Below are 14,068 nucleotides of genomic sequence, written 5' to 3' on the forward strand. Positions count from 1 at the left end.
CTCTTGACACCAATGATAGAGTCCCATTTTGCAAGATTGAGCTGGGACACCGAACTGAAAACAATCAAAACAAGCAAGTAGAGCAATGAAGTAAACCAATCGGAACAAAAATCTAAAAAATATTGCAAACATGAATCAATGTTTAATCAAAGCCAAATGTTAAATTCTGTGCAGTAGGCTGTGGTTAGAACACTCGGAGGAGAGTTTAAATCCTGGTCTGGTGGATAGATCCCCTCCCCCCGTCATAGGAATGTGGAATTTCCACCACTTGCTCAGGGCCACCAATAGAAATGAGCCACTTAAACTTGGCATGAACAAGTTCCTTACACACCATTCCGCATGCAAAATGTTATACTCTCAGTCCAAACAGTAATGTCCCAGCAGAAGGCTAGTTGGTCTCAACATCAAAATGCCTCCTCTTGAATTCTAAATTGAAGCAATTAGTAAATTTATTGATTAAATTTATTTCCATTTAAAGCTTTCGTGACTGCAGGGATTCATATTATTGGTTCTTTCGGTAAAGTCACGTAGAAGGGAAATAATAAAATTAAAACATAACAACATACATTTTAAAATGATGTTTTATTTTTATTATTTCCCTTCTACGTTATTTAATTTAGTTACTATAATGTACACTATACAATCATGAATGGTGTCTTCAACCTCGGTACTTCATCACGTTAAGCGATGATGGCCAAACGATCAAAAATAATCACGCAACGGCAGCAAAGGCACATGGAACGCATCCACGAGGTCGTCCGCGGAGGAGATGGAGCGACGAGATCGGCTCGCGTGGTGGTCCTGGATGGATCGTTGCATCGCAGGAACGTGCAAGGTGGCGGCTTCATCCAGCAGTGGATTGATAATTGCAGATGATGATTATTTCACCGATAAGCACAGGGCTGTATACATTATATATTCTATATTCTGGTCTATAAAGCTCTGTATGGTCTTGGACCAATGTACTTGCGGGCCCAACTGATCTCTCACACGACTGGGGTTTACACGCCACGCTCTTCAGGGCAGGTCCTACCACTCTCCCAGCCTCGGCTCTTGCGCTCGACGCTGGGGGGGGGGGGTCTGACCTTCTCGAGTGTTGCCCCAAGGATCTGGAATGCCTTGCCGGCAGTGATCCGGCACCCTGCGAGCCTCAGTGTGTTTAGGAGGGAGTGGAAGACTCACGATTTTCTCATGGCTTTTACTTAAACATTATTTCTCATTGCTCTTACTTCAACATAATTGTATTGTTTTTGCATTTTATTTTAGTGTACAATGTTTTGATACCCCCTGGAGTGAAGGTGATATTACATTTAAAATAAATACGGTTTATATAGCCAGAAGCAATATCATCACTTAAAAATAAACTACAGCATATCAAGATGAAATAAGCTGTGATGACACACATCAATTTCAATCTGAATGCATTCATCACGAGGGTGATTGATGGTCTCTTAGAATGCGAATTGGCCACTGTTTTACAGACTTGATTATTAATGTTGAACACCTAGTAGGCTTTCACGACCAATATCTAAAATAGAGGTTTTTGGGTGAGATCACGCAAATATGAATGTGTCGTTAAACCCGCCACCACCTGACACAACCAATTAGTGAGGTTTGTCACTTAAACAAAACATGCCAATTCGAGTTCCGTGACGTTTCGCCAGTAATTACAACCAGCATCATCAGGCGACAGCCAGAGTTGTTTCACGAGTTGCTTATTGCTTATTAATAATCCCAACACTGACGTGATCTTTAGCAGCCTAAAGTTGCCATTGATGGGATCAGTGATACAACAACAAAAACACTTTCCATTTCTTTTTCAATTCTAAAATTTGTATTCCTTTATTTTTCAAAAATATCATTAATATACATGCACGGTTTGTTAATTCCAATGGTTTACTTGAGACAGATGCTTACCAGTAAATCAAATGTCGTGGCGGTCCACGGTTTATATATTACAAACTCACAACAGAAACAAACAAAAAACATTCGGGTGGAGAAATGTGGTCTGACGATGTAACTGTACACTCGACAAAAGTTCTACGCTAAAAAACTAAGCGAAAGCCAAGTCAAATACGTCTTGAGAATTCATCACAATAGCAGAAATATTGCATTAAAGAGCTTAACCCAGCACAGCTGTAAGTGATATAGTCATGTACATTCTGTTTCAGCATAAATATGATTCACACACGTGCATAAAGTATAAAATACAAAGTATAAAACACGTCGCTTGTTAAGCTCATGCTACCAACATCGTCATTTAAAACACAACCACTGTACAGTCATCCAACGTGGGCACTTTAAATATAATTTTACAAAATGTTTCTAAAAGGTACTCGATCCATGATAATGTATTATCATTTTACAGGGTGTCTTTATAAAAATACCTTTGAACAAGGCAAAGCAAGCCATGGTATCAACAAAAAAAGGACAACACGTATGGACTCTGCAGTCTGTTTTACAAGCAGATGGTGCTTCGGGAACATTTAAACCTAATGTTTACATTAAAAAACAACTGCTTGAGAATGCTGCACGCAACAGGCTCGCTCCGATCCAGGCTCTTCCAACTCTGTCCATCCCTAACATTTCGACCCAGTCCATGGCGCGCCGAAGTGCGGGGTCGTGGGGGGGGGTCACACCAGAGCCTCGTGTAGCAGCGCAAAGCGGCACGGGCAGCACACGCGCTGCGGCTATCGTGGTTTAATCTGAACACCGACGGTGGGCCTCGGACAATAGACGGGAAGTGTTGGGCAAGGGGTGTGCCACAGCGATTACCGTGCACATAAAGGTAAATCAAATGTCGCTTGCCACCGCAGTGCAACCAACCCGTTCAGCCACGAGCGTCAGTAAACGACTCGGCTGTCGACGTGGGGTTCATACGGGAGCGGTCAACACAAACCTTGCATGAGAATCAACACGCAGGGCTTCAAAAATACGCGGCAGCTAGGCGTCACCACCAGGGCTATTCGGCCATAGAATTTAATAGCATGATTAAATGTTATGGCCGGATAGCCCGGTGGCAATATTAAAAGCGTTTAAATACAAACAAATGAAGTTTGACACTCACTCAGATGTCCCTGTGTAGCTTGAAGGTAAACCATATTGCAGCAAGACCACAGGGTTCGTTGTGAGAAGAGAAGAGCATTCTATTAAACGAGTTCATGAATGTTAAGGGTATTTTGTCAACAATGCTGTTCATGTGCTGGACCACAGATGAATGAGTGCTTGACTGTGTGACTGTAGAGCCATGTGGCTTGGTAGCCATGTGGCTGAGTGGTTGTGCGTGTGGCTGTACGACTGGGTGTTTGTGCAGCTATGTGATTCGGTAACTGTATGGTTGTGTCTGTTTGGTTAAATGAGTCGGTATGTGGTTGTATAGCTATGCAGTTTGATATATTTATGGCTAAGTTGCTGTGTGTGTGACGACGTGGTTGTGTATCTACACGGTTTGTTATCTGTGTGGCTGTGTCCGTGTGGCTGAATGATTGCTGTTGTGTAGCTAGATAGTTGTTGCAGCTGTATGGCTGGGTAGCTATATTGTTGCGTGGCTGGGTAAATGTGTGGCAGGAGGCTGGATGTCTGTGCAGGTGTGTGACAGCGGTCCGCTGTTGTCTGGATTGACGTCGAGGCCCCGGGTCACAGGAAACTTTAGGCGCTCTCTTCGTCGTACCCTCAGCGGTCTGGAGGCAGCCGATGATTTGGAATTGCACCTCCCCCTGAGCTCTCATCCGACCACAAATACACGGAATGCCTTGCCTCCCGCAGGGTTCCGTGTCCTGGAATGGAAGGACACGTGGAAATGAGTCGATTTCATGTACAGAATTTATTTCCATTCCCCACGGAACGATCGCTTTTTAGGTCAGCAATGAGTTATGGTTGTGTGGCTTGGTAGTACAACATCTTAATAATAATAATCCCTCAAACCCAAAACATTATAAAGTGCAAACAATTTGACACTTATTTTCGAGACAATTTCAGGCTATGCAGGAAAATGGATTTATGGTGTTTAATAAACATGCGTCCACGTTGCAATCGTAAACTATTGTCATAAACTTGTTGTAGATTCACTTTCTGGGTTAGTTATTCACTTGCTAATGTACTTAATGATCAATCTGCATACTCTTTAATTTTTGCAAACTTATTGATGAATTTATTGAATTTGATTTTAGATGTTTTTGGCAAAACTACTTATTTTATGCTTGTCTATTCATGTTCATATCCAACTGATTGGTGCAGTGGTTAGAGTGTCTGACTTGCAATCTTAAGATTGCAAGTTCAATTCCAGAAGGTGGCCAACTCAGCCTATCATTGCTCGCCCTCCCATGTCGACCATGGGGGTTGTTTGACCATACTTCACCACTCTGGTCAGTGCAGGTTGGTGAAGGAGGGGCTGAGAGGGAACAAGACCGATTCGGATACCACTCGCCGCTGATGTTAGCCCATGCCCGGGAATCAAACTCCGGTTGCTGGGCTCATCGTACAAAGGGCTACCCACTGCGCCACAGCTCCACCCATCATCACTCCTGGTGAGTATTACATTGTGGAAAGTCCACAGAAATCGACCTATGTGGGGAACAGCCTTTGCCATTTAAATGTGGAGTTTACACCACTGGCTGAGGGCCATGAGTAGAGATGAGTGCCCCCCAATGGTCATTAAAATAATAATATGGCGCTGTCTTCGTTTGGCATCACACACGCATTCGAGCTCTCGTGACGGCTAACTACGATTTCTGAACACAACATTTCCGCACAGTTATTGCATTGCAAGAGAGTCACGCCCCGCCCAGCCTAGGCCCCTAGACCGGGGGCTTTCCTTCATCAACCTCTCCTGCTGTGAAAGAGTAAACACATCTCTGGTGTTTGGGCCACGTTTAAGAGCTTTTGGTTCGGAATATTGATCTTGTTGTGCTCTTCAGAGGATGTTGTAGATAAACTTTGTGGGCTGCATACATCACAGTTTACCGCACAGAGGGACGCGTGCTTTACTTAGCGTCCCGTTGCAGGACTCCAGCACGACAATCGAGGACATATGCAGCACCGGGCAACTTGGTGTAAACACTGCGCGTGCGGTGGGGGAGGCTGGGTGGTGTCTGCACAGCCGAATATGCCCAATCAAGGCATTGCTTGGCTGAGACTGCAAGTCACTGTCTGTGATTATTGACCATTCTTTGTGCATTGGGAATGCTGCCATGGTGCACTGGTCACCGTGCTGCACTTCCAAGACAGAGGTCGCCAGCCCCGCTAGAATTGCATTTGAAAGGATGTTGCAAGAGAATGTTAAATCCGCTGCCAACTCTGTCCAACCCGGCGGTACACATGGGCAGGTCGCGTGTGGTGGGGTCAAGTGTGGGATCCTCCCACCTATTTGAAGGTGTCGGGCTAGCGTGGCGGAATAGGCCTCGAGCAGCCTCTAGTCGAGCCTCGTCTGCCTGCAGTGCCGTGGCAACTCGAAGGCTGCCCCGTTCACACTGCCACCGTTCGTGTATCGAGGAGGTGGCAGGCAGTCAGATTCAGTTCCCTTTTCAAAAACGACCTCGGAGGAGCGCAGTGATGTAGCCAAAGAGTCAAAAATTGTTTCCCACGCAAACAGGTGTAGAGTGGTGAGCCCGTCTCGATTTACAGTCCGAAACCATTGGTGTAAATTCCATGTCCCCATGGCGGGGATGAGTGCCTTCATAGGAAAACCACTGCTGACTTCCCATATAGTGACGTTTACACTGCCATGAAGTGACATTTATAACGTGAAACTACTTTTTGTTCGATTTGAAGTGCTGCACTGATCCGGGACCAGGAGATAAACTTGGTACGTTCCGACTGGCTGTGTGGGCAAGTGTCTTACTTTCCTGAGCATCTGCTTTAGAGCAAATGAAACGACATGGTACGTTAATTCCAAATTGAAAATAACAACCGGCTGTGGGAATAAAGCCTTAGTAGACTTCATTCAAACTGGCTTGGTTGTAAGCAGAGCATGCTAGCCACTGGGCTATGCTAGCCACTGTATAATATTCACACTCTTCTGTGTGATGTTAGACTCTAGTTTGCAATGTCACTGCCGCATTTGCCACTCCCAAAGGATGGGTCATATTCCCTGAAACAAAACTGCTCTTTAATACAAACGAGTTTCAAGTTAAGCTACTTTTTAAATGGTCAAATGAATGGATTACTGTAATGCCTGTAAAGCATGGTAGGTCTTCTGTTTAACTTTACGAATAAAGTGCATTCATCAACTTTTCCTTGAACGTTGCACACAATTGCCACATTTCACATGAAAAAGCTGACAAGGCTTTCCTGCAATTGAGCCGTATGCAGCGCTGAGGAACTCTACTCTTAAATTTTTTTTAAATGTAGCGCCGTTTTGGATTTCATATTCATAAACAAAGTCAAAAGTCAAAAAGTCAACGTGCATTCCTGCTCCAATGAGGTTTGGGCACTGCTCAACGCCCTCGGCTTTGCTGAACCAGTGGTGGAAATTCCACATTCCTTTCGCAGAGTGGTGTCTCAGCCACTGCTGAATATTCAAAAAGTGGTAATCATTTTATTGACCCCCAGGGGTACGATGAACAGTCGAATGCCAACTTGAATTAGATTTTCTGCTTGTGAGTCAGGCGATCTAAGCATATAATTACTTTACCATATTCATGTTAGTAAGGATACAATAGTGCCCTTATTTACCCAGGAACGCCTCACCGAGTCTCGAGTATTTTTCCCAACGGTCATACGAGTGGAAAACCTCCACACTGCCATCTCCTGGCCACCTTGCAGCCCCTTGCTTTACAACACTTGGCAAGCCTAGGCTGTCACCCATCCAAGCTGAACCACAATTTCAATTTCATTTCATTATAACTTCTTTTTGTGTTTGGTTGACCTTTCCCCGGAACCTCTGATTAGCATGGTTAGCTACGTACGGGTGCCAATGAAGTTCAACGTATGTACATACCACCATGTGTAACTTCTAAGATCCCACGAAATCGAGCAAATTGGGGTGATTTGACCGGGGCTTAATTTCACCTGGGGTCTGTCCTGGTTGGTGACATTGGAAAATATTTTTGCACCCAGTCTACCACATCCAGAACATCTCTTCGTTACGGCTGCGGCTACCAGTTACCTGCCTGCTCCAGTCTATCAGCGATCCGACAAAACACATTCGATGAGAAATTGCTTTCTGGATTTTATCGTGGTCTGAACTAAAATGTCCACACCACTGGTGTCACCCGCCCACGTGCCCACCCACCTCTTGGAGAGGATGCCGTTCTGGTGGGTGCTGCCGTAGTGATTCTTCTTATCGACGGGCATCACGTCCACATAGCCGCCCTGCGAGTTGGTGATGACCCCGGCGTGGATGGCTGCTCGGCAAATGCTTGAATTCTGTGAAGATGCATATATATTTTAATTCGTGTTGCAACACTCACTCAAGAGCTCGGCTTAATCATGGATTCCTCAAATCCAGAAATTGAGCACAACATCGCAGCTGTGCCAGCTCGTTGTTACTCTGATATTGTTCGTAGCTGGGTCTAAAAAAAATCGCCTTCATGATTCTACGAATTGTGACAATTTGGGTTACGTGTATGTATGTTGAACTTCTTTCGCACAGTACATAGCCAACCGTGCTAATCGGAGGTGTGGGGAAAGGAGATGAAATTAAAACAATATTTGTAGTGGCTGCAGTGGTACTGTGACCGATATTACGTTACATGCAATATATTTAACAGCATGCATCAAATCCCACGCTGTGGCAACCAATGGGGTTATTTGACCATATTTCACTCCGCTGGTAACTGGATTGGTATAGGCAAGCGGCTGGGACCAGAACTGGTTCTAATAACCACTCGTTGAATCAACTGTGCGTGGGAATCCAAATCCAGCCATGAAGTTCGTACGCACGATTCGATATATGTGTCATAAGTGTTATACTCGGTTTTAATCGATTAGTTTTAGGCATCGTTATACCCATATTCTTATGCCGCTGAGCCACCAGATCACCTAATTGTTCCTCCCAGGTTAAAGCCATACCTGGCCTAAATTTGAAGCTTTCGTGACTGCAAGGATTCATATTCTTAGGTTTTTTTCGGTAAAGTCACGTAGGTAAAAAATTAAAATGAATAAAAGTAAAATAAAATAAAAATCACGACGTTTCGGAGGCAACACAAGCTTCCGTCTTCAGGTGGAACCGTCACAGCACGCTTGCTGTATCAAGTAAATGAGAGATTCCAAGAGATACTACCCCGTATATATACTGGTTGAGGGGGGGGGATGGGTCAGGACAGGCCCCCTTTTTATTATTATAGTAAGGTGTGGCTTGAGACTACGGCTAGTCTACATAACATACTTTTATTAATTTTAATTTTTAATTTTTTACCTACGTGACTTTAACGAAAAAACCTAAGAATACCATACCTGGCCACAACAAGGCAAACCGAGCAATCACATGGCCTTCATGCAGTGGTGAAAGTGACACAACAGAAAGCTGAGGCTTGTACCAAAAGGCTCGCTGCTTGCTGCTGCTGCACAGTCATGAAAGGCTTTTGCCCTCGCCCGGCCTTCAGCATTACGCGTAACTCTACCCCGGGCAGACTCTAACTCTACCCCGGGCAGACTCGCGGAGAGATGTTTCCCAACAAAGAGCAGCGGTGTATTAAAAACTCACCCCATTTTAACAATCCCTTAATTGAACGTAAACAAATACTCGCGCGATAAGGCTCTGGGACTCGGAAAATAAGGGCTCAGACCCCCACACGCACAAAACAGGCTCCTCATTCCAGCTGAGAAACAGGACCGTCCGTGCCGATAGCCCTCAGAATCACTTCCGTGCGTTTGTACTTTCATCCGAGCTGCATGACCCACGGGCCTTCTTCTCAGTATCGCCGCAGCCTCCCTTGGCGCTCGAGTTACGCTAATTACTGTAACGAGGGGGGAGGCATCGTCGCTGCCTTGGGCAGGGCAGCCTTGCGATGGCGGTACGTCGCAGAGGCGTGCTTTCTTTCGGCGAGTCACGGAAAAGTGGAGAAATCGCAAGGGGCCTCATTAAGCCAGGCTGCACGGGCACACAACGCTCAGCCAGCAGCCACATTTCGCCAAGTGAGAGAGTCCTCCCGTAAACGTGTTTGTTGAGTTAAGTCAACGGTCGGTCGAGTCAACGTTTTCCTCTTTGCTCAAATAAGTGCCGGGCCAGTGCTCATCTTCATTCGCGGCCCGTAGCCAGTGGTGGAAATCCATTATTGCTTCTGCCTCAAAAGTTCAGAAAATGGCTATTATTCACCACAAACTTTGCTTTTGTGACCAGGACAGTGATATTTTGAAATGTAGCTATTTTCATTGAGAAAACGTGCTGTGCATTTGTGTCATTCCTTCACATAAAGTCCTGGTCACAAAAGCAAAGTTTATGGGGAATAATAGCCATTTTCTATACTTTTGAGGCATAAACAATTAGAAAATAACAACTTACTACCCAGGAACAAAAATCGTGTTACACAGTGTTATTATCACCCTCGAGGCACGTGTGCCCCTGAGTGCACAGTGGTATTCGTTTGATCTAACTGGGAGAGGTTATTGGTTTGACTCCTCACCAGGGGCTGAACTCACAAACCTCCCACTGTGAGCTGAGCACTCGAACCACACCGCAACTCCGGCGGCTGATTAAATGAACAGAGAAATAAAACATTTTACTTTTCATGGAGCGTGGACAACTGAGCTAAATGGTTGAGACCAAACACAGCAACTCAAGAATTAATTCTAGATTTGAAGCTTTCGTGACTGCAAAGATTCATATTCTTAGGTTTTTTCGGTAAAGAGGCCGAGCCTCTGCCATGTAGATGGTAAAAGCACAAAAGCAGGTCAGGAAGAAACAGCCTCCTGCTATATTGCTTGGTGGGTAAAACTTATAGCAGGAAACCAGTGTGTGAAAAAAGAAGCTAAACATGGTTAAACAAAACTGGCTGTCTATCAGTAAACTGTACAGTAACTCAAGAATAGTTGTCTGTCAAATACGATGGTCCAAATATGTGTAGTTAAATCTTTTTTGCATGGTTAATCAAGAATTCAGTTAAATCACAGGTGGCTGAAACCCATATTAAAATCCATATTCACAGTCCACGGAACCCCGTCCATACGAACTTCCCGCAGAATGGGAACTCGGGAGTTTTTATTCGTTGGCCCAGAGCAGTTGAAACCCCCCAGGCCGACGTCGCGTGCCCCGGGTGTCCGCGCGCGACTCACGTCAGCGTAGACCTTGGAGCCGTAGACGTCGCTCTCCGCGTTCACGCAGCCGGGCCGGCAGTACATCCTGCCAGGCAGAGGGGTTGCACGCAACGGTCACCCTCTCGCGTGCCGTGCCAGCCTTCATCATAGGCGCTCTCTAACAGCACTTGCTCCAACAGTCTGTCAAGGCTATAGATCAGGGGTGGGGAAACTTTTTTCTGCAAAGGGCCATTTGGATATTTATAACATCATTCGCGGGCCATACAAAATTATCAACTTAAAAATGCGCCTGTTATATTTGGTCAAACATTTTATTAACTCACCCCTAATTTGATGGCTGGAACTGCTTCTCTTTGGTGAGGCGTGTGATGTTAGCTGGTATTGATGATGTTGCTGCTACTCGCAACTGCTTTTCCAGGTTTGCTCCTAGATTGATTGAATTTCGAGTCCCGCCTGCGGTTGCCTTGGCAGGGCCAGACCAAATGATTTCGCGGGCCTCATACGGCCCACGGGCTGGACGTTCCCCACCCCAGCTATAGATGGAGATTTTGTCTTTGTACCAGGCTGCCCCATGAATGTGGTGATTGTTTTTCTGAACCACAATCATTAACTAAACTGCACAGCATGCGAGACCTGAGGGCTAAATGGATTTGGTCCTCCAGCACCCAGCCACTTCCTACATTGGACAAAATACAGCCCAATGTAGGAAGTGGCATTGTTAAAACATGTCTGTGGTTTTCTTGACCTAGGTCAAAGGTTATATAGGTCGTACATAGTTCACCATGAATGCCATACGTTCGTGGTTCCTGTCCAAATGAGCTCTCTTGATGGCACAACGAAAAATGACTCAGGTATGTGCTGTCACTGACAAACGAAGTGTCTTTTTACATGCAACGATGGGCATGGTGAATTAAAAAAGCGAGCGAGATAATTGGAAGAATCAGAAACAGAAGTGTGTGTTCCCCAGTGAGGCTCGATGAGCCCCACAGCTCTTTGCCCAGAGTGACCCGGCCAGCAGACACGAGCAGCAGCCATTAGTGTCGTTATAGATTGAGTGCGGAGTGTTTCGCAAAACTTTATTTCGATAACGAAAAGCAGCACCCTTAACATGCCTACAGAGGAAATCTTCCAATCTGTGCACATTACTTGAAAACCAGAATTAGAATATGGATTTATACTGGAGGAATCCAATGAGCTAAAAAAGCATTTTTTCCCAGATGTCAGGTTGAGACCATGGATTTGATACATTTGAAGTGACATGGAATGTGCCACTGTGGCGCGTAGCGCTGGTTGCCGGCAGGGAAGGGGATCGTGAGTTGTAGCAGCCCTGTCTGCCAGCAGGATGTGATGAGCCAGAGAGAAGGACGTGAGGCAAGGGGGACAGAGGGGGGGTACGTGTGGTAAAGCACGGGAACCTTCTAGTGGCTTCTAGAAGGGGGGTGTGGCCGAAGGCGGAGCTAAGCCACGCTGGATGAATAAAAGGGGAACCCCGAGCGAGGGATCGGGGCTGTTGTTGGAGTGGAACCGTCGTGCTGCTGGAGTCTTCGTCACCGTCTTCACCTCCTCGGCGTTGTTGGTCAGGCAGCCTGTTAGCTGTCCTGACCATAGTGTAGATTAAAACGTCTAATCTAGATTCATAGTGTAGTTATTCCTTTTACCTGTGAAGGCTATAATAAATATAGTGCCTCCTACGATGAGTGTCTCTGAGTGACTCACTACACATTTACACTGACAAAAACATAACAGAAGCTGCAAATAACAGAATAAAGCATGATGGCATTTACAATGAGAGATAGGAAGAAGAAGAAGAACAATTGGAACAGAGAGGAAACACACATCAGAAACATGATGGCGACCATCTTCTTGGTTCTTTTGGTAAAGTCACGTAGAAAGGAAATAATAAAATAATAAAAATAAAACAGAATAAAATAATTCTCACGACGTTTCGGCCACAACGCAAGCAGCCGTCCTCAGGTGAAGACAGCGTCTGAATTCAGACGCTGTCTTTCCGACAGACCTGTTCTTCACCTGATGACGGCTGCTTGCGTTGTGGCCGAAACGTTGTGAGAATTATTTAATTATGTTTTATTTTTATTATTTCCCTTCTACGTGAGTTTACCGAAAGAACCAAGAAGATGAATCCCTGCAGTCACGAAAGCTTCAAATCGAAATGATGGCGACCGTTAGAAAACGCCGGTTTGGGCAGAGCACGTTGCTGGTATCGTTGGTGACTGATGGATGAGACTGGTGACAGAATGGCAGGCAGACAAAGGAGGGAATTGAGTCAGAGAGGACGACCACTGCAGAGACGCAGCCCTGAGACCACCTCATGTGCAGGAGGTGTCATCAAGGGCTCATGAGGGATGGCAACAGTGTGGGGAGGCCTTCATCATGCAGTGGATAGAACATGGTTGTCGATGTGGTGATGGGAATAGGCTTACCGTGGGCAGTGTGGGGAGGATTTCTTGTAAGGGCAGAGTTGAGCCACGGTGGTCGAACAATCTACGGATTTTACTGCACGCAACACGAGAGTGATGAGAACAACCACGCAACAGCTGTGAATTGCTGACCTATCACCTGTGTAAAACATCACGGTATATATAAGGAATTACAACCAATAAAATACAATGCACAGTATGATGGTTGCTATATTGTCCTGGAAGTCATGCGATTGACAAATATAATATAATACGAAGGGCGATGGAAAAGTCCGTGGCTTCAGATAGACGGAGTGGTGCTACGATAATGGGTGAACGTTCAGCTGGAATTCATCTTCTTGGTTCTTTCGGTAAAGTCACGTAGAAGGGAAGTAATAAAATAATAAAAATAAAACATAATAAAATAATTCTCACGACGTTTCGGCCACAACATGGTGGCGACCATCTGTGAGAATTATTTTATTATGTTTTATTTTTATTATTTTATTACTTCCCTTCTACGTGACTTTACCGAAAGAACCAAGAAGATGAATCCCTGCAGTCACGAAAGCTTTAAATCGAAAAAGTTCAGCTGGAAGTTCATTAATTTTAAAGATTAACAACCGTAGTAGCAGTTGATTAACTCTGTCATTTTTTTACAAGTGTCTGAAATCTTCTTGTTGCTGTACCGACTGACAACTGTAGACTCGTTAAATATGCAAAAGGATATGGAGAAAACCAGAAAATTATGAGAAAACCAGAGTAATCTGGAGATAAACCCATATTCGCCAGAGCTGGCTCCTACAGACTGTGGCAATGCCACCACAGTTAGAGAATCACGTGCAGGGAAAGATGTATCCCATTGACAGCGACGCAATGTGTGTTTTGAAAGAGTGGTATGAAGGGCAAGACAAATAGTTCTTCTGGACGGGGATTAAATCCTTAGAACAGCTGTGAACCAAGTGCATTGTGCTTGGGCACAGAAAAAATAACAGGGCCAGCCTTTGCTTTCTTTGTCAGGCCACACATCTTTCCATCACCCTTCATATGAACCATGCACATATGTCGACCTATTTGACCTTGTTAGGGGTCATTTTGCTACCACGTCACATCTGCTCACATTGGAATGATGTACGATCAACCGAGCTACGGTCTTACCGGAGACTGCTGAATAGGAGAATGCGTTGGAAGCCTTGTGTTTGCTGGAAAGAGAAAAAAAACGCATTTTAAAGTCACGTTTTGCTTTTGCAAGACCCAATTTGTGAATCCGGTCTCAGGTCCCTTTGCTAAAATAAACTAAGCTGTCACTAATACAAAAATACAAGTTAACAACATTGTAATGTACCATGCGGTTGCATTTACACGTAAAATAGGAGTCCAGATTGTATTATACTTATTATTTGTTCATGATATGCATTGAATATTTAGCAAGAATAACAGCATTCTTGCCATTGAAG

General features: G+C 44.9%; 1 protein-coding gene across 3 annotated transcripts in view; it reads right to left on the bottom strand.

Annotated features, from left to right (window-relative positions):
* Positions 1-1,811: 1,811 nt before the first annotated feature.
* The window catches only part of LOC144936922 (cysteine-rich secretory protein LCCL domain-containing 2-like), a 47,959-nt gene continuing 35,702 nt past the window's right edge, over positions 1,812-14,068 (bottom strand). For all 3 annotated transcript variants that reach the window (XM_078864156.1, XM_078864157.1, XM_078864158.1), the window contains 5 exons: positions 13,770-13,813; positions 12,636-12,708; positions 10,213-10,279; positions 7,232-7,365; positions 1,812-3,776 (listed from right to left, as the gene is read on the bottom strand). In XM_078864156.1, coding sequence (XP_078720282.1) covers positions 3,725-3,776; positions 7,232-7,365; positions 10,213-10,279; positions 12,636-12,708; positions 13,770-13,813 — 370 coding nt within the window. In that variant the 3' untranslated portion in view covers positions 1,812-3,724. The remainder of the gene's footprint in view (positions 3,777-7,231; positions 7,366-10,212; positions 10,280-12,635; positions 12,709-13,769; positions 13,814-14,068) is intronic.

The sequence above is a fragment of the Lampetra fluviatilis genome, chromosome 17 (assembly GCF_964198595.1).
Source record: "Lampetra fluviatilis chromosome 17, kcLamFluv1.1, whole genome shotgun sequence".
Lineage (NCBI taxonomy): Eukaryota > Metazoa > Chordata > Hyperoartia > Petromyzontiformes > Petromyzontidae > Lampetra > Lampetra fluviatilis.